General features: G+C 54.6%; 1 protein-coding gene across 2 annotated transcripts in view; it reads left to right on the forward strand.

Annotated features, from left to right (window-relative positions):
• The window catches only part of VPS35L (VPS35 endosomal protein sorting factor like), a 93,103-nt gene that overhangs the window by 18,651 nt on the left and 50,366 nt on the right, over positions 1 to 24,086 (forward strand). For both annotated transcript variants that reach the window (XM_070064787.2, XM_002711807.6), the window contains 8 exons: positions 1,798 to 1,882; positions 6,040 to 6,099; positions 8,701 to 8,797; positions 9,519 to 9,566; positions 10,283 to 10,376; positions 13,843 to 13,920; positions 14,278 to 14,400; positions 23,953 to 23,999. In XM_070064787.2, coding sequence (XP_069920888.1) covers positions 1,798 to 1,882; positions 6,040 to 6,099; positions 8,701 to 8,797; positions 9,519 to 9,566; positions 10,283 to 10,376; positions 13,843 to 13,920; positions 14,278 to 14,400; positions 23,953 to 23,999 — 632 coding nt within the window. The remainder of the gene's footprint in view (positions 1 to 1,797; positions 1,883 to 6,039; positions 6,100 to 8,700; positions 8,798 to 9,518; positions 9,567 to 10,282; positions 10,377 to 13,842; positions 13,921 to 14,277; positions 14,401 to 23,952; positions 24,000 to 24,086) is intronic.

Genomic DNA, 24,086 nt, shown 5'->3' on the forward strand with positions numbered 1-24,086 from the left:
TATGTTTGAGCTGAAGTCTTCAGTTTGAATTCTCTCGCTCACCTCTGTCTTCTCGCGGGGGCCCCCACAAGCCAGGGGCCGGCGAGGAACCTCAGGCTGGCTGCTGGCAACAGTGCCTGGGACTCGGAGCTGTTTGGTTTTCTCCCGCAGCCCTGACATCTCCCGGGGGCAGTTGTTGACGTTGGAGCTCTCGTAGAGGGCACGTGGAGGATCTCTAAGTGAGGCATCAGGAAGCAGTTCCCCCCAACACACACACAGGAGGAACCTGGTGACCCCAACGACTGCGATACTGGGTCACAGCGGCACACTGCAAACACGGGTCTGACGCGGAGAACGCGCCAACCCTGCTCTGCCTGCTGGAAATGTGCCATAAAGGAGTCCTGGCGACTTCAGAAATTTCCAAAGTGACTTGTTTTCATATGAGGGTCAACCGTGGGAATGATCCAATACAGCAAAGCTATTGAATTCTGCGTGCTGACTTTTGAGTTTGTAAGGAGTTTGGGGCATTTGGTTCTTCCAAGTAGAAAGAGCTTTTTCGTTTGTGCTGATGAAAGGTGGCTTACTCGGGGCTTAGTGGGGCCTCGTGGCATGGCTACGGTCTCTGGGTAGGGTCTGTGATGCACCAGTGGCCCTTGGCATGAGCCAGAGCGTTGGGACCGAGCAGTTCCAAGAAAGCCGGCTGTTCCCAGCGATGAGGATCAGAGTGCAGAGGACCGTGTTCCCTTTGAAGCCTCTGTTTCCCTCTGGAAGGAACTTCAGGAATGGTATAAGTGACCTACGGGAGTTAAGAAGACGTGGGGGCCGAGTGAGGCAGTGGTTACGTTGCCCCTTGGGACACCTGCACCCATATCAGAGCGCCTGGCTCTTCCCCCATCCAGCGTCCTGCTCATGGCACCCTGGGAGGCAGCAGGTGACGCCTGAGGTTCTTGGATCCCTGCCACCCACGTGGGAGACCCAGATTGACTTCCGGTCTCCTAGCTTTGGCCCAGCCCAGTCTGATTGTTGGGGGCCTTTGGGAAATGAACCAGCAGATGGAAAACGGCTGTATCTCTGCTTTTCAAATAATAATTAAAAAAAAAAAAAAAGCCTGGGGGAAGGGGGGACTTCTTCCAGAAAAGCACATTTAAGAAGCCAGACTGGAAAGCAGCTAGGACGAACCGTGGGCCACCCGAGAAGACTGACGGGGAGACATTGTTCACTCGTTCTGGTGACTGTGTCCAGGACGTGGACAGCATCCCGGATGAGACTGTCTCGGGCCTTTGGCTTCCCTGGAGCAAGGCTTTCTAGAGCCTTCCTGGGGAGGCTCTGTTGTGAGCAGAATCTGCGTCCCCTTGTCGGAAGCACAGTGGTTTTGTCATCTCCCAATGCCTAGCACCAGGTAAGGTACCCGCCGAGTGCCTCGCCGGAATCATCTTTTGGGGGCAGGCGCAGGCACAGGGGTCAAGCCGCCTCCTGGGACGCCTGCATCCTGTGTCAGGGTCTGGGTTCGAGTCCTGGCTTGGATTCCGATCGGGCTTCCTCCTGAGCGTGCACTGTGGGAGGCAGCAGGGGTGGCTGTCCACCTGCGAGGCCCTGGTTGAGTTCTGGGCTCCTGGCTCCTGCCTGGCCCAGGCCTGGCTGTGTGGGCATCTGGTGGGTAGACCAGCAGGTGGAAAACCTTTCTCTCCCTACCTTTCAAATACGCTAATTAAGCAAAAGAAAGAAACCGATACTTTGCCGGGCCTGGGGCGTCCCGACCACGGCTGCCCCCCCCCCCGCCCCCCTGAACAAATTTTCTGTTCCTTTGTGCCTTTCTAGTGCTCGAAGCTTCTTTCGGACACGAGCGTGATTCAGTTCTACCCCAGCAAGTTCGTGCTCATCACCGACATACTGGACACGTTCGGTGAGTGCCAATCAGGCTCCTCTGAACGTCTCGGGAACGGGGCGCTCGTGTCGCTCTAAACCGGGTTCTGCCACGGTGTAGGGTACTTAGGCGAGTTGGAAGGCAGGCCGAGCCGGGCCTGTTCCCACAGGTGCTGTTTAGCAAAGACCCCTAAATGATCTTCCCTCTGCTCCTGGGCGGGCGGTAAAGTGGGGCGCCCGGGGCCTGTCCGAGCCAGCCCTGCTCCAGCACCGTCGCCCTGGTTCAGAACTGATCTTGGCTGCTCCTCCCAGCCCCTCCTCGCCCCGCTGGGAGGGGCACCACTGCACTCCCGGCTGCTCGCGTGGGAAGTTGGTGCGTGCTCCGCTGTGTGCCCGTGTCCCATTGTTGTTCTACGGCTCCTCCTCCTGCACGTCTCCCCAGCGTGTCTGTCCTGTGTCTTCACGGCGGACACCTTCGTCCCGGCCATCGCTCCTCCTACCCGGGCACTGGCTGCAGCCTCGCTGAGGTCTGTGTCACGAGTGTGTGCTCGGGGACCGGTGGAAAGGTCTGGAGTGACCAGAGCAGCCCTGAGGAGCAGGACCCTTCTGTGCTCCGGGCAGTGGTTGGTCAGGCCAGAACACCTGGCTGTTAGCACTTTTTCCAGATCCTGCAGCCCCCTAGGAGCAGCGAGGGGCCTCGCAGGGGCAGGAAATAGGGTTTCTGGCCTACCGCTGGACGCAGGACACCAGAGCAGGGACAGCGACCGTCTTAGCAAGCAGGGACTCGCGGGTTCCCAGCCGAGCAGGTCCTGTCTGCAATCCACCGAGAGAGCTGATGTGTCTGAAAACAAAGTGTTGACTGGAGAGATCCGTTCAGTTCCGCATCCGGGTGCTGCCCTGGAGCCCGAGTGTAATAGTGAGAGCGCGCAGCAGGAGACCTAACTGGCTGAAACTGAGAGGGCCCGACACAGTTGGTGTCTGCCTGCAGGTATGGCTGGATCCAGGAGCTGGAACAACATCATTAGGACCTTGTGTTTTCCCAGTCCTTTCCCCCCGACTGGCTTCACTGTCCAGCTTCACAAGGTGTCCCAGCTCTGTCAGCTTATTCTGCTGGTGCTCCCGGGGCAAGGGTAGAGCTGCTTGCCCCAAACATTCCAGTAACCCCGGGATCCCATCTCATTGGCCAGGCCTGGCTTCCATGGCAGTGCCTGAGCCAGCTGGGTCCGGGGGGGATGAGATGCACTGATGATGCACATCTGGTCACCCTAAAAGAAACGAGGTGGTGCCGTTGCCAGCAGGGGGAGATGCGGACTTGGGGGAGGAGCTGTCCCAGCCCAAAGGCAGCCGGTGGGGTTCTGATGACCCGGAGAGGTGGCGGAGGTGGCGGAGCCGAGAGGAGGCATGACGGTCCCCGCCTTTGTGGGGCTTCTGCTCCAGCCAAAGACGGAATTCACCGAACACCTGAGTTGGCCCGATTGTGTGCAAGATACGGGTACAGAGCCGGGTTGGGGTGGCCTGCGTTTTTCAGTGGGGCGCTCGGAGAAAGCCTTGCCGAGAAGCCAGGGGCAGTTACTGGGAGGAGGTGAGACATGAGCCACCCGGCTCTGGGGCGGCGGGTGAGGCCATGGAGCAGTGGTGCAGAGACCCTGGGGTGGGAGCATGCCTCGCAGGAGGGGGTGGGGCTGACACGGGGGGCCTCGTGGACCACGGGCAGGAGTTGGCTTTGACCGGGAAGGCGAGAGGAAGTGGAGCAGAGGAGGGCCGGGGTCTGCTTCCGGTGTTAACAGGCTGCCTCTGGCTGTTGAGCCACAGTAGACTGGGGCAGGGCTGGAGGCGGCTGCAGCACTTTGAATGAGAGGGAAGGGGGCGGGGCCCTGGGTGGGCGTGGCCAGGAGCTGCCAGGATGGATGGGTGTGGGGCCATGCACCGCTTGGGTCTCGGCATCCTACAGGCTCCTTTGGCATGAACCAGCACCCCTGAGCTCCCGGGATGCCAACCTGGCCAGAGCCAGTCAGCGCCTGCGCCTTGTGGAGGCTTTGGGCAGCCACTCCACCAGCCCCTGCAGGTGTGAGCTGGGAGACAGTGCCAAGGTGCCAAGAAATGGCTGGGTTGGGAGTCGGGAGGTCAGCTCGGCTCCTCTAGGTGCCTTATGGGCGTGATGTTGTGTGCCCAGCAGCGCCGGGAGGCTGGGTCTGTGCCCACCCCTGTGTTAGAGGTGAGGAGTCTGAAAGCTTGCCAAGGTCACCAAGAGCTGGAGCTCTGCACTGTGTTCACAAGGCACCTGCTGTTGCCTGGTGCACTGCTCGCACCGGAAGTTCGTACTCCATCAGAGTTACAAACACCAATGCCATTGACCTAGTGGTTCCACCCGAGGGAATTCATTCCATCTGTAGCAGCCAAAGACCAAAGACGGGAAGCCACACCAGTGGCCAGCCGTCGGGGGCCCATTGTGGAAAGGGCAGCGTGGCTTTGTAGTGTCTACGGGTGAGGCCGCGTGGTGGCCTTTGGGAAGGGTCTCCAGGGTGTGTGGTTGAGGGGAGAAGAGGCAGAGCAGCTGTGGAGTGTTGTGTGTAGGAAAGGAGGGAAAACCGCAATTCACGTTCACGTTCACTCTCTGCACCAGGTGTAGCCCCAGGTAACAACACTGTCAGGAGGAAAGAGGCTGAGCGTGTGGGTACTGGGGCCTGTTCTCTGAGGCTTCTCGGAGCTTCTAAGTGGGACCCCTGGTTCCGAGCCACACTGCTCCTGCCTGGCCATGCTTCGCAGTCACCCAGGGGTCCAGTCGCGCCCGGACTGCTCATTTCAGAGCCTCCGAGGACAGATACAGAGCCCGCAGGTGCTGTGCATGTCAGTCAGGTGTGAGAAGCCCTGGGGGGGGGCGTGGCTGTCTCTGGGGAGCCCAGAACCAGGGCAGTTTCAGCCCTGAGGCTCCCGGGTGGCTGCCCAAGGGAGGGACTGTCTCCTGTGAGTGTGGCTCAGAATCCGTGTTCCTCTTCATCGCTCCAACGCGTGACTCTCAGTGATAGTGATGGGGTGGCTCCCTGGGGGGGGAGGCGCCTTGGCAGGGCCACTTGCTGGGCCGGCTTCCCTCACTGTCTCAGCACTGCCACCTCCTGGCCGTGCCGTTTGCCCCCGTGTGTGACCAGACACGACCCGCGTAGCTTGTCTGGTTCTTTTTCCGTTGGTGAGCAGTGTGTGGTGTTCTTTACTGCTTGGATGATGGGCTTACCAAGGGGGAGAAGAGGGGACAACAGAAGCAGAGGGAGGTACTTTGACATCGAAGGCACTGAGGAGGCTTCAGAGACGGATTAGGACCGTTCTCCAAAATACGCGCACACTTCGAGTTCCGATTGTCCAGTGTTTGTGTACATCGGATTTTATGGGAACACAGAATGTGCATTCGTTTGCATACTGCCTATGCCTGTGGAAACGGCAGAAGCTGAGTAGTTGCGACGGTGACCTGTGACCCACAGAACCTCAGATGTGTTCGTTCAGTGATGAGTGAGCACCCACTGCATGGTGGGCACTGGGCACGTGCTGGCGATAAAATCTGTTACGGTGGAGCTTGGCCTTCTACTGGCAGCCTAAGTTCCAGGGCCTCTAGGCGCCAGGCAAGGTGCGTAATGAGCGAGTGAGGCTGGCGATGCGGGGTAGTGTCTGTGCCATTTCACAGGGCAGCTTCTACCCCCACCCCCACCCCCTCGCTGCTGTTAGCCTGTAGGGCTAAGGGTACCTTCTCGCACATCTGACATGAAGCAGGAAATCCAGTGTTTTGTGTGAATCCTCCCAGTTTTTGCTGTTGGTAACGAGTTCCAAAAATATGGTAACACTTGGTGAGCCATTGTGGTGTAGGCCAAACAAAACTGGTCTTGGGCTGAATCCAGCCTGTGGGCTACCTGTTTTGGCCTCTGGCCTGGAATAGGGTTTGGCCCCTTCTCCGCCGAGCCAGTGGGGATAGATGTATCAGGATCCTCTGGCCCCTGGTTGCAGCTAAGATTCTACAGTGGTCCCTTTCATTCAAAACAAGAGAACAAAAAGAAATATGACTTACAGTTGTGTCCCACTAGGGGGCAGCATCCCATCGCAAGTTAAAGCATAACTGGGTCCACACAGTGCCTTGTCCCTAATTAACGAGTGTTTATTTAGTGTTTGCTCCTGGGGTTCGTGATGCTGACACCGTCTGTCCTTTTCCCCCAGGGAAGCTTGTGTACGAGCGCATCTTCTCCATGTGCGTGGATAACCGCAGCGTCCTGCCAGGTAACATCACAGCTGTCCCGCAGAAATCCCAATTAGAAGGCTTTGCTTTTCTTTCTGTCTTTCTTTTTTCCTGTCTTTTTCTTTCTTTTTTCTTTCTCCCTCCCTCCTCTTCCCTACCTTCTCCTCCCCTTCCCTTTTCAGATTTATTTTACTTATTTGAAAGGCAGAGTTACTGAAAGGCAGAGGCAGAGAGAGATTTTCTATCTGCTGGTTCACTCCCCAGATGGCTGCAATGGCCAGAGCTGCACTGATCCGAAGCCAGGAGCTTCTTGTGGGTCTCCCACGCAGGTGCAGGGGCCCAAGGGCTTGGGCCATCTTCTACTGCTTTCCCAGGACATAGCAGGGAGCTGGATTGGAAGTGGAGCAGATGGGACTCAAACCGGCACCCAAATGGGATGCCGGCACTGCAGGCAGTGGTTTCACCCACTATGCCACAGCGCTGGCCCCTCAGTTGGCTCTTAAGGCATTTAAGCAAGTGAAAGGCAGGGATGTGATACTGAGTTTGACGTGAGATGTTAAAGTCCTGCTCTGTTCCTGAGTTCTCCTTCAAGCTGGAGGCAGGCATAGAGACGTTGTGTTGGTGTATGAAGATTGTTGTGTAGCTTGCAGTCACTGTGTGTGTGTGTGCAGGGCGACTTGCCTGGAGCACGGTTCCCAGATCACTGTTCCGCCTCTGTGAGCCACAGTGCCCCATGCTGTAGAGCGAGAGTTTTTTTTTTTTGACAGGCAGAATGGACAGAGAGACAGAGAGAAAGGTCTTCCTTTTGCCGTTGGTTCACCCTCCAATGGCCGCCGCGGCCGGCGCACCGCGCTGATCTGGAGCCAGGAGCCAGGTGTCTCCCCTGGTCTCCCATGGGGTGCAGGGCCCAAGCACTTGGGCCATCCTCCACTGCACTCCCTGGCCACAGCAGAGAGCTGGCCTGGAAGAGGAGCAACTGGGACAGAACCGGTGCCTCAACCGGGACTAGAACCTGGGGTGCCGGCGCCGCTAGGCGGAGGATTAGCCTATTAAGCCACAGAGCCGGCCAGAGTGAGAGATTTTATAGATGACGTCAGGGACCTACTTTTGCTTTTGGATTTCAACCCATATAATTCATTCATACAAAGGGAAATTAACCCTGTGCCCCTCCCTGTCCCAGGAGACAAGATTAACAAATGAATTTAAGAATAACCCATATCTTTTCCCAACTGAGTTTCTTGAAACTGAAAAGCAGGTTACTGAATGTGTGTGAGTTCAGGCCAGGAAGGGGACACTGGTTACTTCTGTCCTGTTGGAAATGGTGAGCGAACGAACAGTTCCCAAATGACTGAAGCGTGCCAGGCACCCAAAATAGATAAATACTGGAGGCTGCAGCTTCAGAAAACCTGCAGGTGTGTCAGTGAGTGCTCTCTGTGACGGAAGTGCCCGGAGGTTTCTCTCTTGTGCCGACTCCTTAGGAGTTGGGATCGCATCAGTCACGGACCACCACATGGCAGAATCGGGTAAAAAATGCCGAAAGCCAACAAGCTAAGTTATTTGTTATAGTGACTTTTGTCTTTTTGATGAATCCTGAGACAGTGGGGTGATATGGGCCACCAGTGTTTGCCAAAATCATTTTCATGTGAGGGTTCAGTGGTGCCCTTGTGGTGTTAAGTTGATATTTTCTTTTGTTTTTTGTTTCTTTCATTTTCCCATATTTTCTTTCATTCCTTCTTAAGGTACGTGTCAAATCCAGAACTGTGAGACATTTTCATTGTTTCTTTTCAAAAGTATATAGGCATGGTGCCTGGGTGCTAGGAAGCTGAAACTAACACTAACAAGGGTCAGGAGTGTTGGGGCAGCAAGCCCTTGGTGCCAGGGTCCTGATTGGTGTCTGGTGACTCTTGTGCTTCAGTGTGGCTGCAGAGGTCCCAGCAATCACACCCACATTCCAGTTGGCAGGCAGGAAGACGTGAAGGAGGGCACTGTTTTTAAAGTTTTATTTATTTAATTGAAAAGCAGAGAGATCTTTCATCTGCTGGTTCACTCCCCAAATGGCAACAATGGGTGGGGCTGAGCCAGACCAGAGCCAGGAGCTTCATCCGGGTCTCCCATGTGGGTGGCAGCCATATTGGAGTCCTGGGTTCAAGTCTCAGCTCCACCCTCCATTCCAGCTTTGCGCTAATGTGCGCTCTGAGAGGGCAGTGGGTGATGGCTCAGGTAGTTGGCATGCACAGGGGAGACCTGGGTGGAATTCCTGGCTTCTGGCTGCAGCCTGGCCTAGCTCCAGCTGCTGCAGGCATTTGGGGAATAAAGCAGCAGGTGTAATAGCTCTGTATCTCCCTGCCTTTCAAATAAAATAAGTAAAAATGAGGGGTGGGGAGAGATTAATAAAGGGACATCTTCAGAGGGCCATTGTGGTGAGGTGAGCTAACATCAGGAATCTGAACATGAGCATTGGGGTGTGTGTGTGTGTGTGTGTGTGTGAGATCTGTGACTGTCACCATGTTTCCCAGGAAGGAGGAGGATGCTGGAGAAAGGGCTCAGAGTGTCTGAGCGCCCTCCCCCTCCTCCATCTCACGGTGGTGCCGTGTGGGAGCCTGCGCTTCAGTGGGCTCACGGCCCTTGTGTTGATCTTGCAGATCACTTTTGTCCAGAGAATGTGAACGACACGGCCAAAGAAACGTGCCTGAATTGGTTTTTCAAGATTGCGTCCATCAGAGAGCTCATTCCGCGATTGTATCCTTTGTGTGTGTGTGTGTGTGTGTGTGTGTATCCCATGATTTTCTGGATAGGCAGAAGGCACCACACGGTTCATTGAAGCCATGTGCTGGGATGCCCCTGAAATTCCTATAGAAAACTGGGTCCCGTTACGGCTGCTGGCCCGAAAACCCAGCGCAAGCCACACCGTGGGAGCCCTCGCTCGCGCTCCCTCTCTGTGCAGATGGCTTTTGGTTTGCCACTTGGAATACGATGCCACGTGTCCGCCTCTGCCACCTTGAGGAGCAGCCACACAGTCCTTCTCTCAGTCTAAACGCTGCGTCCTCCTGTGTTCTGTCTGCTCCCAGAAGATGGAAAGAGCAAGGCCTTCTTCGAACGCCAGCATGGAAGACCAGAGAATGTAACTTGCGTACACAAATTATATCTTAGCTATGTCGAGTTCCTTCTCCCCTTCCCGCCATCCGCACCCCCAGAAAGCCTTGATCGGGGAGGCTTCCCTCTCAGATTAAATTTCAGTGCACAGCCAACTATGTAACATTTTCCAAAAGTCAAGTTCACAGAAAACCTTGAACTCCATCTGTGGAAATCACAAGCCCCTCCCTCCCTCCCTGCACTCCCTGCACTGTGGAGGGCCCCAGGGGCCTCCCTCCCCTCCCAAGACCCTCCTGGTTCTGCTCTCTGACTCCTGTAAGGAGTCGGCGACTTGGAAGATGTCTTCCTTAACGGAATGTTTTTGCAGTTATGTGGAAGCGTCTATCCTGAAGTGTAACAAGTTCCTGTCTAAGACGTAAGGTTCTTCTCTAACACCTAGACCCACCAAATGTCTAAAAATCCAGACATGCAAGCGTGTGCATGCGCGCGTGCACACACACACACATGCACACGCATGCACAAGCCCCATGGTGACATAACAGCAGCTGGCATTCACGGGGAACTAAGGGTGCAGAAGACCAGGTGTCGAGTCCAGACCGGGTGCCATATCGCAGATAACTCCTGATTGGATAGAATGTATCCCGAAGGTGCTGGCGGGACCCAGGGATGCCTGGGATTGTCTTGAGGGGAACGGGGAACGCGGGTGCTGAGGAAACAGCTGCTATGTCTGGCCAGTGGGGGCAGTGCCTTGGGCAGAGGGAAGTTCCCCGTGGCAGGAGAGAGGAACCAGAATATAGGTAGACGCGTGCCGTGCCATTAGGAGGGGATGGGTCACGGGGTAGATCCGTGCCACAGGAGTGCAAAGACAAGATGGGGGCTTCCAGTTGTTGAAAAGGAACTGGGGACAAAACACTGTTACAAATGAGTGGGGTGAACGTGGCCTCCAGCCCTGCGCGTGGGACACAGACGTAAGAACTCATTGAGCCAGGAACCTATCAAAGGGCAGGGCTGTTAGACACCCCCGGGCGCTCCGAAGCTCTGACCTTGGCGGGTTCCCCCCACCCCCAGGTTCAGGGAGTCGGGCTTTGTCTTGATTGCGTGTGTGTGACACCGCCCTCCGTGTCTCTCCAGGGGGATCTCCGAGTGCCTGCCGAGGCTGACCTGCATGATCCGAGGCATCGGGGACCCGCTGGTGTCGGTGTACGCCCGCGCCTACCTCTGCCGGGTAGGCTGAGCGCGCCCCCGTGGCTGCGTGCCACCCCCTTCAGCCCCCACATTGAGCTTCTCCTGCCTCGGCACCCCACCAGCCCCTAAAAGCAACATTTCATTAGCTGCTAATTTTAGAACCCGGCTCTTCCACAGAAAAGAGAGCTGCAGAGTTCCTCCTAAAAAAATTAGTTTCCAAGTAGACCAAGTTACCGGAGCTCTAATTAGGGGGATGTTTGAGGTCATCTCCTTAGATGTGAACTGGTTCCCCGAGTTAATTGTTTCCCGGTTCTTGGCTGGGAAGCAGGCTCCCGGGGCCTGTCGGGCCTCAGCGTGCTTGGCCCTGACTTGAAACATCGTGTTCCCTTTGCCTTGAGCTGGATGGCTTTATTTGTGATGTATCCTTGCTTGCAGCGAGTTGGCGAGGGCCCTCGGTAGGGCAGGGAGCAGTGCTGCGTGTGACGGCAGACCCCAGGGTCCCCAGGGCCCGGCCCCGGAGGGCTGCAGGCCCCCCTGGGATGGGTCCAGGGGCGCCTATGGGAAGCCACTTGGCCTCTCTCTCCTGTGAAGTACCACGAAACTTCAAGCTGCAGCTCTCCCAGGTTTTTTGTTGATGAGAAACAAGCCATGGAACGGGTGTGATTGTGACGCCTCCGCCCACACGGGGCCTTCCCTCTGTCCCATCACGCCTTGCGCCAAGCGGTACTGCAGGGGGTTGTCCCAAGTTAAAGTTGGAGCCTCCCCCGGAGCAGTTAAAACCAGGAACAGTTAAAACCCCCGGTTAGCAATTCAAGAATCTGGGGCAGCCAGCCTTTGATTTCCCTCCTCCCTGTGACATCCAGCAGGTGACAAGCCCTGAGGGCCTGCAGTGTCTCAGAGCACCCAGCCACCCCCTGGGAGTGAGTAATGCACATCCATCCTGAAGGCAGAGTTTTCTAGGTCTGTTCCTTGTTGCTGATTGTGAGAGGAGCACTCTTCCCTCTAAGGGCACCTGCTCCCCCCACCCCTGCAGCAGGCCTAATGCTGTACGCTTCCCCCTACTGGAAGCATGGGGGGGGGGCTTTTTTTTTTTTTTTTTTTTGACAGAGTGGACAGTGGGAAAGAGAGACAGAGAAAGGTCCTCCTTTTCTGTTGGTTCATCCCTCAATGGTCGCTGCAGCCGGCGCACCGCGCTGATCCGAAGCCAGGAGCCAGGTGCTTCTCCTGGTCTCCCATGCGGGTGCAGGGCCCAAGCACTTGGGCCATCCTCCACTGCACTCCAGGCTGGACTGGAAGAGGAGCAACCGAGACAGAATCCGGCACCCCGACTGGGACTAGAACCCGGTGTGCCAACGCCGCAGGCGGAGGATTAGCCTAGTGAGCCATGGCACCACCCTTTTTTTTTTTTTTTTTTTTTAACATTTATTTCTTTGAAAGGCTGAGTTACAGAGAGGCAGAGAGAGAGGGGAGGTCTTCTGTCCACTGGCTCACTCCCCAGATGGCTGCAACGGCCGGAGCTGGGCAGATCTGAAGTCGGGAGCCAGGAGCTTCTTCCGGATCTCCCAAGTGGCTGCAGGGGCCCAAGGACTTGGGCCTTCTTCTGCTTTCCCAGGCTGTAGCAGAGAGCTGGATGGGAAGTGGAGCAACTGAGACTCGAACAGGTGCCCCTATGGGATGCCGGCACTGCAGGTGGCAGCTTTACCTGCTGTGCCACGGCATGGGGCGGGCTTCTTATCCAGGAAATTCAGGTATATTTCTGGAACCTTCAGCTCCTGAGTGTTCTAAAGTCTAGATGCTCTCAAGTGAGGGTCTGCTGAGGGCCTCCTGTGCGCGTCACAGCCTGCTGGATCCTGTGGGCGCATTGGCACTCACCCTGCACAGTCAAGGCGATTCTTTGACCTCACCTTGACCTCTGTTGAATAGGAGAGTAACGCATTGGACAAGGTCACTTGGTGCCTTAGTGAAGATGATTTCTGGTTATTAAAGAGAAACCAGCAAAGCAGAGAACACTCACTCTCCCTAAGCCTGTTGGGCTTTAACGTTTGCAGTTAGGGACATGAGCGGATGGAAGCTCCCGCGTGTCCTCGTCACAGCCTTTGAATGCAGATGCCCTGCGGGACAGTGGACATCGGAACGCGCTTCTCCGCTGGGTGGTTACTAAAAGCCTTTGGACGGAACAAGATGTGACCTGTGCGTAGCACTCTCAGCGGAAGTGGCAGAAGCCTGGTTCATCCGACCGGAAGCACACAGGGCACTTCCGGGCTCTTGTGTCAGGACTGCAGGCGTGGCTGGATCCAGGGCCTCCAAGAGTGCTGTCAACAGTCCGCTCCCCTCCCAGCTCTATCCCGCCAGCCTCAGAACCGTGTTGGGGAGAGAACTCTCGGTCCCCAGTCCATCCCCAGTCTCAGTGGCCTACCTTGCGTCATTCATCTACCCCTAGGCCAATCACTGTGGCTGTGGGAGGGATAGGCATATGGACTGGGCTTGAGTTACGGCTTGGATCGTGTGCTCAGCTTTGCAACCCAGGATGGGGTAGTTCCATCTCATGATACAGGGTGGGCAGCATCTGTTCTCTCCCACTAGCTCTCGGAGGCCCACGAAAATCCTGCGGTCTGTGTGGCCCACAGATGTCATCGATATCCAAACAGCCCTGGGGCAGAAGAAACGTTCCCCACCGTGTAGGAGGGTTGAGTTCCCCCCAGACACATCCAGTTCACCCCAACAGAGGCCTGGGGAACGGAGGCCGGGCGGGCACAGGCAGGGGTGGGGGATCTTGCGCTGTTGCCCTCGCTGCTGGGGTAGGATCTTTCAGACCCGAGCAGGTTACTGCGCTGCTCAGCTGGCGTGATGGGAGATAAACAAGCAACAGAGGCAGTGAGTGGGTCGGGCGTGGGGGAGCCGAAGCTGTTTATTAAAGGAAAGTGTGACTAGCTCCTCGCCTGCGTCATGGCCCCTTCAGCTCACCCCAGAATGCCTGTCCACCCGACTTGCCTTCGCTGTCACCCAACGGCTAATTATCGCCTCTTCCACGACCTGATAAAGTGAAAGGGAAGACAATAGACCCGGCACTTGTTGTTAATCTTTTTTTTTTTTTTAAATCTGTGCTTGTCCTTGCCAACATCCCTTCCCATCCCCAGCAACCATAGAGCTGCTCTCAGAGTTAACACATTTGTTTTTAACTGACTTGAGAGATCTTCCATTCCCTGGTTCACTTCCCAAATACCTGCACCAGCCAGGGCTGGGCCAGTCTGAAGCCACAGGCCCAGAGCCCAGTCCGGGTCACCCACGTGGGTGGCAGAGACCCGAGTACTTGAGCTGTCGCCTGCCGCCTCTCAGGGTGCACGTTAACAGGAAGCTGGAGTCGGAAGCAGAGCCAGGAGGCGAACCCAGGCCCTCAAACAGGGCTGTCTTTTTTTTTTTTTTTTAACTTCTCCAGAGGGTATCATGCCTGACATGAGGGGTTGTTTTTCCCGTTGCCAAGGTAACCTCTTTCTGCTTGGCCACAGGTGGGAATGGAAGTGGCACCGCACCTCAAGGAAAACCTCAACAAGAACTTTTTCGACTTCCTGCTCACATTCAAACAGGTAAGAGCCCGCTGGTGGCCAGCCAGGTCGCGGGTCGCAGCCTCCCAGCTCTCTGGAGGTGCGAACCCCAGAGAATCGCCCTCGGCCTGCTGTCGCCTGGCTAGGCGTGCTGGGTCAGTGTGCGAGCGGGAGCCTACGCCAGGCGCCCTCTGCTGCTGGCTGTGTTTCTACCAGGTTACCTGTGCACGCGGCTCGGCGGCTCGGGGAACTTGCTGTGCGGTTTTCTAGTTTGAGGAAAGCGACCAAGGCCCCAGGCTGGTTGGGTCCATCCCAGTGCTTGCAAGCCTGCGAGTTGCGTGAGTTTTGTTTGTTGCACGGTTGCCCACGCCTTTCCTAAGTGCTTCTCTGGTCTCATAGATTCACGGCGACACGGTGCAAAATCAGCTGGTGATCCAGGGAGTGGAGCTGCCGTGCTACCTCCCCCTGTACTCGCCCGCCATGGACTGGATCTTCCAGTGCATTTCCTACCACGCCCCCGAGGTGAGTGCCAGGGCTGCCACCCAGGAGCGGTGCTGGGGCCCCTCTCTCCTCCGCTGCGGCACTGTGCCTGTACTATGTGCCCTGTGATGTCAACAGGGCCCTCTCCTAGCTGATGCATTCAGCTGCGTGTAACAGGGCCACTTTAAAAATATTTTTTATTTTGAAAGAGTGACAGACTTACACATACAGAGATATTCCATCCTCTGGTTCACTCCGCCAAGTGGCCAGGCTGAAACCAGGAGCCTGGAACGCCATCTGGGTCTCCTACATAGATGGTAGGGTCCCAAATGCTTGGGCCACCTTCTCCTGGCTTCCCAGGTACATTAACAAGAAGCTGGATCAGAAGCAGAGCAGCCAAGACTTGACCTTGTGCTCCTCTATGGGATGCCAGTGTCACAAGTGGTGGCGTAGCACCCTGTGCCACAGTGCCTACCCACGGGTGGGACCGTTTACCGTGACGGACATCTGCAGGTGCTGGCATGAACTTGTTTATGGCCCATCACCGAGTGGGCCAAGGCGGCTGGACACAGTGCTGTGTGTTGTGGCCCCCTGTTCAGGCCTGGGCTCTGTAGTTGGGGTGCCTGGGGTGGGGTAGCCTCAGCTCTGTACAACTGTTGTGAAAAAGGTAAGGCCAAATAGCTTGTCTGGAATCGCTCCGAGTCTTCCTGCTTCGTTTGTAAATGGAATCAGTAATAACAATCCCTACTTGCTGGACAGTTGCAAGGAGCGGCCGAGGGGTGCATCTGCCTTTACGGCTCCTGGCTTAGAGCAGTGCCCTGGGTGTCCTTGCAAACTGATGTTTACATCTGTGCAAGAGAGCTGGGCAGCAGCTGTGGCAGACTGTCGCTGCAGGACGAGACTTGGGCCACCTTTTGTTTGCATGCCTGTGTTTTCTAACTGTCAGCGTGTATATGCTGCTTAGATTTTTACTTTTTTGCATTGCAAAATTCACTAAGTGAATCAATTTTACTTATTTTTAAAGATTATTTATTTGAAAGGCAGAGCAACAGAGAAAGATCTTCCAGGCACTGGTTCATTACCCAAATGGCCACCAAACCAGGAGCCAGCAAACGCATCTGGTTCTCTGACGTGGGTGGCAGGGGCCTGTGTACTTGGGCCATCGTTTGCTGCTTTCTCAGGCACATTAGCAGGGAGCTGGGTTGGAAGCGGAGCAGTCAGGGCTGTAACTGGCACTCCAGTAGGGAATGCCAGCGTTGTAAGTGGTGGTTTAACCGACTGTGCCACTCGGCGGCCCCTGCAGATCGGTTTTAGATGAAGTCAGTGTAAAGGGACGATTGTGTGACCTTGTGTTGCTTGTTTGCTGGGACCTCAGCCTGGTCTCCACTGTCCCCAGCTCCTGGGGAGGAAGCACCGTGACCTTGGCTTAGAGCTGCCCTTGCTCATCCGCTGAATGGCTAGAACGTACAAGCAGGGTGGTCATGTTGGAAAGGAGAATGCTTATTTTCTTCTCCTTATTTTGCCAAAAGGCAAAATCAGATTAAAAACAAAAGGTCCAGATTCTAAGGCATTGTGCCTTTTATTTTAAGCACCGGAAATCGCAGGGGATGGCAGAAGCTGGGACTGGAGCCTTCCCAGGGAGTCTTGAAGCTGTGGGAGATCTTTGTTGCACTGGCAGAGTGATTAAAAAATTGGGTCACCCGAATAATAATAAACTGCAGTTCTTGGGGCACTTGAATCAGGGACTTGCAGTGTCTTGTTAAAAAAAAAAAACCTCCAAAACGTGGACGAGCTGATGGCAGCCCGGGAGGGGGAGCTGAAGGCGTGTCGACCACTGGGCCCCCAGGCTCTGATGGGGGCTGCAGTGAGCCCGCTGGGGAGCAGAGCCTCCAAAGGTGGAGGTGGTGGCATTTGGCGCTGGCAGGAGAGGGGGGAGGGAAAGGAGAAATCGCCTTCAGCTGTGAAGATCTGACCCGCAGTTGTAGATCGGAGTTGGAGCTCCACATTTAAAAAGTCGGGGAGTGTCTGTGTGTCTCTGGACTGCTGTGTCCCCCCTGGGAGCTCATCAGGAATAGGAGGTTCTTCCCTGCAGTCCTGGAGGCTGGAAGGCCAAGGTCAGGGGCCAGCCCAGTATCTGTTGCAGCCTCGCACAGTGGAGAAGGGCACCGATCGTGTTTGTGTAGGCCTTGCCTCCCTGTACCATGACCTTGGAAGTTAGGGTTTCCATGACCTTGGAAGTTAGGGTTTCCATGCCAGGTCGTGATGGGACATAGCATTGTGTCCATAGTCAAGAAAGCTTCATTCCAAAGGGCAGCTTCTGTTTGAAGACAGGCTCTACTTCTCCCTCAGAAATTGAAACAAGACCACTGAGGGCTGGGCATTTGGCCTCCTGATTAAGCTGTTTTGGGGACAGCCCCATTCCATATGGAGTGGCTGGGTTCAAGTTCGACTCTACTCCTGATTCTGGTTTCCTACCAGGGCAGACCCCGGGAGGCAGCGGTGATGGCTCTAGGAGTTGGAGAGAGACCCTGGGTTGAGTTTCCAACTCCCTGCTTTGGCCTGGCCCAGTCCAAGCTGTTGGAAGCATCGGAGGGCCTTGTATTTGTCTCTCTACCTCTCAAGTAAATAAATAAAAAACTAAAATGAATCTAAAATAAACTTACACACCTGATTTCAGGCGCATCCTACATGGAAACAAAACAGATCCCTTGATAAGCGTCTCATCGTCATCACCCCGCAGCCGTCTGTGTATCGGAGCGGGGGCGTGCAGGGTGAAAGGCCAGAGCCCTGCCATTGGATCGCTGGCTGGCTGAGCTTCGGGAGCCGGTGCTCAGAGCTGGAGGGAAGGGGCAGGTGCATGAGCAAAGCCTGGGGCAGGCAGCCAGACACAGCTGGGTTGCCTTGGGCTTCCTGACCTCCATTTTGCCCACTGTAAAATGGGTCTAATAATAGCACCTTCCTCTAAGGGCTGTTGTGATGGTGACTGGGACACAAGGCCAGTGGGGCTGGCGTCCACTCCTAAGGTAGGTCCTGACAGGCACCACTTGCAGGAGATCAGCTTGGCAGAAGGGCACCAGATGGATCAGGGCAGGTCGACCAGTTGGTAGAACAGGTGAGGGAGGCTATTTTAAAAAGTAATATTGCAGTTTTGAGAGACAGAGGGATTGATCAATCGATGCATTTTCTGTTTGTTGGTTCACTCCCAGATGTCTGTGAGAGCTGGAGCGGGGCCAGGCCAAAGCCAGGAGCACCATCTGAGTCTCCCATGTGAACACCAGGGACCTAAATAGTGAGCCATTGTCCACTGCCTCCCAGGGTGAGCCTTAGACGGAAGCTGGAATTTGAAGCAGATTTGAGACTTGAACCCAGGCCCTCTGATGTGGAAGCAAGGTGTCCCAGTGGTGTCTTCATTGCTGTGCCAGGGCACAGGGCTGTGCCTGGTGCTGTGGTGTAACAGGCTAAGCTCTGCCTGCGGTGCCGGCATCCCATATGGGTGCTGGTTTGAATCCCAGCTGCTCCACTTTCCATCCAGCTCTCTGTTTATGCCCTGGGAAAGCAGTGGAAGATGGCCCAAGTCCTTGGACCCCTGAACCCATGTGGGAGACCCAGAAGAAGCTCCTGGCTTCAGATCAGCCCAGCTCTGGCTGTTGCAGGCATTTGGGGAGTGAATCAGCAGATGGAAGACCTTTCTCTCTATCTCTCCCTCTTTCTCTCTCTCTAAGCTCTCAAATAGATAAATAAAATTTTTAAAAAAAATTGCTGTGCCAAATGCTTGCCGTGTGATTGTTTCATACCAAGAAAAAAGTTTCACTAAAAATACAGACACGTGAGAAAGAGTTTAGAAAAAAACAGAAAGGCTGTAAGAAGACAGCAGCTCCGTGAGATCCTACGTTCCCTAACTGGTCCGTGCCGGCCTCCTGGTGGGTTCCTGTGAAGTAGTCTGTCTCTGTGTCACTGTCTCTCTCATTTTGTAGATGAGACCGTGTCCCTGAATAACTTCGTGCTGCTTAACTTAGCCTCATGACACATGCTTCCCCTGCTGGGAAGGTTGGAGGCTGTCTCTCACCCTGGGAGCTGGATGTGGCGGTCACAGGACGGGGACGGCTCCCAGGCACCGCGAGATCTTGTTTGAGGCTCGCTCCGTGTGGGCTGCTTTGCTTGGATTATCTTCGTTCGCCTTCCCAGCTTTCCTGGGCTGGGGACCGTTGCTGTCCATGTTTGCAATGTGGGCACGGAGGCTTGGCGGCTTGCTTCCTGTTCAGCGGCTGGAGGGAGTCCCAGCTGTGAGCCATTATGATGCTGGCTTTGACACCGGCAGGTCTGTCCCCTCCAGCTCTCCTTCCTGGTGTCCCCTTACCTGCTCCCTTGAGGGACTTAAAGACCCTAACAGACTGACTCATGGGCTATCACTTCAGTGGCCACGCTGCAAATTGTACTTTAAACATTTGAAAAACGTGGTTAGGCTAATAGTGCAAATGCTTAAATTCCCCTTAAGCATATGGTTCTGTTATTTCTATCAGGTTAGGAAAAAATTCCCAGTGGACAAGAAATATGAGGAAATAGTTAAAATGTCCTCTTTTTTATTTTAATATTTACTCGAAAGGCAGAATTAGAGAGGCAGAGAGAGAGAATCTTCCGTCTCCTGGTTCACTCCCCAAATAGCCACAGCAGCCAGGGCAGGGCTGGGACAGGCTGAAGCCAGGAGCTCCATCCAGGTCTCCCACTTGGGTGCAGGAGCCCAAGCACCCCCTCTCCCTCTTCCCCCTTCCCCTCCTCCCCTCGCCCCTCCCCCTTGCTTCTCCCCCCCTCCCCCTCCCCCTCAGAAGTAAGCTTCTGGGACTCAAACTGGTGCTCCTATGGGATGCTGGCACTGCAGGCAGCGGCTTAACCTGTGCCACAGTGCCTGCCCCAAAATGTCTTTTTTTTTTTTTTTTTAATGCGTTGGGTGTGGGATTCTTTTTTTTCACACTGAAATAGTTCTTTGAGACTTGAGCATATTAGCTGTGGGTGTGGGAAAGGTTAGTTTTTGGGGGCAGGTGTTTGGCACAGTGGTTAAGACGGCCCATGGGACACCGCATGCCCTATGGGAGTGCCTGGTTTGAGTGCTGGCTTCTCTGCTTCCTGTTCCAGCCTTCTGCTGGCGTACCGAGGGAGGCAGCAGCAGGCCCTGACGTGACTTCCAGGCTCCTGGCTTCAGGCTGGCCCAGCCCTGACTGCTGCGGGTGTTTGAGGAGGGAGCCAGCAGATGGAAGAGGTCTTTATGGGTGTTTCTCTCTGGCTTTCTAGTAGAATGGAAAAAAAAAATTTTGTTCCTGATTCTGCTCACCCTTTGTAGTTCTGCTTCATTTGGAAACATGAAGAGGAAAAATAAGGAAAATATAATATGCATATCATTTTATTCTCTTATGAAGCAGTGTTTGTAAACACTGGCATTACTGAATAAAAGCCCAAGTAGAAATCTGACCAGGCTGAGCTATGTACGAGTTAATCTTGGTTTAGGGGCCGGTGCCATGGCTCACTTGGTTAATCCTCTGCCTGCGGCGCTGGCATCCCATGTGGGCGCCGGGTTCTAGTCCCGGTTGCTCCTCTTCCAGTCCAGCTCTCTGCTGTGGCCCGGGAAGGCAGTGGAGGATGGCCCGAGTGCTTGGGCTTCTGCCTCCGCTGCAGGAGACCTGGCCCAGCCCTGGCTGTTGCAGGCATTTGAGGAACCAGCCAGTTGGTGGGAGATGAAGGTCTCTTTCCAGCTGTTTCTCTCTGTCTCTGGCTCTCTTTTTCTCTGCCTTTCAAATAAAATGAAAATAAAAAGTTAGCTGATGATGTTGCTTACCCTTTACAGTCCTGCTTCCTTTAGAGAAATAAGAAGGAAGAAATGGCATGAGTGACACTTGGCTTTCATGTGAAGTGTGTTTGTAATCTCTGGGAGGTGACAGAGCACAGGCACAAGTTGGGGAGCACTCTGAACGACAGACGAGTTCATTTTGGTTTAGAAAACAGGAATGCAGCCTTCGTCTGACTTCTCTTTCTGTGTGCTTTTGAAGTGAAAAAAAAATAACCTGGAATAACCCTAACCTGGAAATAACCTTAACAATCCATCCTTTAAATATGCTGATGGTTGCATAAACCTATATAAATGCGTACAGGGTCATAAAGTGAGGCCAGAGACATACCCTTCCCCACCAGAAACAAAACAAGACAATAATGGTATAAGACCTGCTGACATAGTCTGGTTCAGGGTCCTGGCTTTGGTAGTGCCGTGTAGGATGTTGCCAGTAGGGATGGGTATTGGGTGCACCTGCATCCTGTATCAGAGTACGTGGGTTCAAGTTCCCACTCTGCTCCTGATCTCTGCTGCTGTACACTCTAAGTGGGGGTGTGTGTGATGGTTCAAGGACTTGGGTCCCTGCCACCCGTGTGGGAGACCTGGACTGAGACCCAGCTCCTGGCTTAGCCTGACAATAGTCACAGCTGTTGGAGGCGTTTGGGGAGGGAACCAGTGGATGAAAGCTTGCTTTCTCTGCCTTTCAAATAAATAAAACTTTAAAAAGTGACCACTGGTGGAAGCTGGATGTTGGGTAGGCTGGACCTCTCTGTTCTTGTTGAACAGTGTCTAGCCATGATATAGATTCCATTAAAGACAGAGGTGGATTTGTCTCAACTGATTACCCTGGGAAGAGTGGGGCCATCCTAGGTTCTCGCGTGGATGCGATGATTCCAGTTTTGTGAAACCCAAAGGCAGGCTTGCATGACAGCTGGCATTCATCGGGCAGAGACCGAGTTCTAGCAGAGTAAGCACTCAATGTTGACCCTGGGAACAAGCACCCAGCGGCGTCCCTGGGAAGGGGGTGTTGGGAGGGGGTGCAGTCATTTTTCTTGGTGCGTGCCAGTGTTAAACTTCTGCCTGTAGCCACTTCTCATTTTTATAGTTGTAAGAGCAGTGAAGTGTTATCTAAGTGGAATGTTGGAGCAAGAGCCCCAGTGACAAATCCTCACACAGACGGGCACCCACAGTGAACACCTGCCTCGGAAGAAGCCCAAAAGGGGGAATCGCCTCCCCCAGACCCGCCAGGCCCCCGGCCACGCATGTCTCTTCCTGTCCCCTCTGTTGTTTATCAAGGTATATCCTTGTACGCATTTTTAATGCATTCCTCTTTTGTGAAGAGGACAACATTCTGAGCGCTGATCTGGTCTTTATGGCCAGAATCCCACTGACATGTTGGCCTTTGTCCTAGTTCACCTTCTCTATGCACGTGTGTGCGTGTGCACGCATGCGTGTGTATGAGAAGGAAGCCCCATGAGGACACGGGGCTCTGTTTTGCTCACTGCTGTGTTGCCCATATTCAGTGGTCCCCTGTTCTCTGCAGGGCCGTGTTGCAAGACACCCCGTAGATTCCTGAAACTGCAGAGGGTACCAAACGCTTTATGTGCCGGGTCTTTGCCTGTACCTCGCACCTAAGAGAAATGTGTACATTAGGCTTGGTAAGAGGCCAGCAACCATGATTAGGAACAGGACAGTTCTAACAACTGACTGTCATAAAAGTCACATGGACCTGGTCCCTCTGTCTCTCAGAATCCCTTAGGCTGCTGTATTCGCCCTCTTGCTGGTTGTGGGTAACGGTAGCCGCAGAACGTGAAACCATGACTGAGGCAGTGGAGGCGGGGTGGGGAGGGGGGCACTGTTATGGTTACTCCTTGGGTAGGGCTGAATGGTTGTATGCATTGGGGAGCATCAGTGTGGTCGTCACTCTGAATGGCTTTTGCCCTTGCCCAGACTCTTCCAGAAACCTCTTTGGATTGGTCTTCAAGGATGGCTTTTCTATAAATGCACTGGGAGTGGGTCAGGGAAGCCATTGGTGACATCATCAATTTTATATCAGCTGAGATGTTTCTGACCACAGCCTGCACATACAATTCAGTGTGTCCTCTTCCAGGACAGGTCTGACCCCAAAGGCCAAAGATAAAAGCTCCGGGCTAGGCAGCCTGCCTCTCTGTAGCTGGTAACAAGGTGACTGCTGCCACTCCAGGCATCACATCCGAATGTGACCTATCCAGAGGCAGAAAGACAGGGAATCTTCAGTTACCGACAGGGACACCTTTCCTCAGAGTCCCCAGAAGACTTCGCATCCCTGCTCAGCAGCTAGAAGTGGGGCATGTGCCCAGGTCTGCACCTGCCACTGGCTGGGGCAGCACGACCACCCTGGCTGCGTTGGCCCTGTGTTAGTCTGCTCAGGCTGGGGTCTTACTAACAGCCCTTTATTAGCTCTCAGTTCTGGAGGCTGAAGCCCAAGGTCAAGGTGCAGGCAGGGCTGTTCCCGAGGACTATGTGCAGATGGCCGCCTTCTCACTGGAACCTCACCTGGCCTTTCCCTTGGGTATGGCATCCTGCTGGCTCCTCCCCTTCTGGGGGAGAACACAGCCCTTCCTATTGGATCAGGACTCCACCGTTAAGATCTCATTTAACCCTAATACTTCCTTAAAGGCCCTGGACCCAGATGCAGTCACTTTGGGAGTTCAGCCTGGAACAGGACCCCGCCTGATTTATGTGGGGCAGACACAGAAGCCTGGATAAAACCAGAGTTCCAGGATGGGGGTGTTGACTACGTCTCCACAGTCAGCTCTCGGCCGAATTACCCAGCCCCACCTGTGACCCAGGGTCGCAGCAGGGGGAGGGCACACTTTTTAGACACAGGTCTCCCCCCTGCCACTTGCTGGGAAGTGGCTTCAGCAGTCTTTGCTTGACTTCCTCATCTGCATAATGGGAATGCTGTCACCGGGGGTCTCCCAGGGCATCTGGGCCCGGGGCGCGCTTGGTGTGCAGGCTGCCGTGGCTGGCGCTGTTGTCTTAGGGTTGACCTTACCTCAGCGCTCACAGCTTTCCCTAGAGGATACTCCCATTGATTTTTTTTTTTTTTTAAACCAGGAGCTCTTTGGAAGATGTTCAGTTGTCTTAAGATAGCTCTAAAGCCATCAGCAGTGTCCCAGTGAGCGAGACTTTCACTTCCTTTGGCAGGGAAAATGTGCCGCAAATGAGGTGGAGAGGAAATTGGAGATAAGAGCACGGGCCGCAGGTGCCAGGCTGCCTGGGTTCTGCCCTGGCTGTGTTGCTCAGTGCGTGCCCTTGGGTGCTGAGCACATGGCTGCTCTGGGCCTCATCTTCTCATCTGTGAAATGGGAGAGTAAAACGCCTGCCTGATCAGCGATCGCCATGGGGAGACGGCGAGTGCGGTGTGCTTGTCCCCATGACTCAGGCACTAAGTGGGGCTTCGTGCTTGGGCTATGAGCTGGGGGGGGGGGGGGGAGGCACGGAGCAAAGGGACTTCCAGGCTTCACAGAGTTGGCGACTTGGCCATGGCCTTGCTGTTGGTAGTAGGTGAGGCTGGAGTGGAGCCCACGGGTGCCTGATGCCAGGGACCCAGGTCCTAGCCATGACACTGATGCCTTGAAGGTAAATTTTTTTCCCTCCCTCTCCCTGTCAGGCACTAGGCCTTAGGTAAATGGGTCTCTGGCCACATTTGATTCTAGAGTTTTCCTTTGGGAGTGTCTTGGAGATACTGCTTTAGATCCTGTAATCTCATGAATTTTTCATTAATTTCTTAGGCCCTGCTGACCGAGATGATGGAGAGATGTAAGAAACTAGGAAATAAGTGAGTATCTGAAGAGTCACAGAGTCTGAACTTGAAAATGGGCTTGGTTGCTTGTTGGAGGTCAGCCTGCTCCCCTGAGAGCTGACA

The sequence above is a fragment of the Oryctolagus cuniculus genome, chromosome 19 (assembly GCF_051225735.1).
Source record: "Oryctolagus cuniculus isolate XC-2025 breed Fujian yellow rabbit chromosome 19, ASM5122573v1, whole genome shotgun sequence".
In the NCBI taxonomy this organism is placed as follows: domain Eukaryota; kingdom Metazoa; phylum Chordata; class Mammalia; order Lagomorpha; family Leporidae; genus Oryctolagus; species Oryctolagus cuniculus.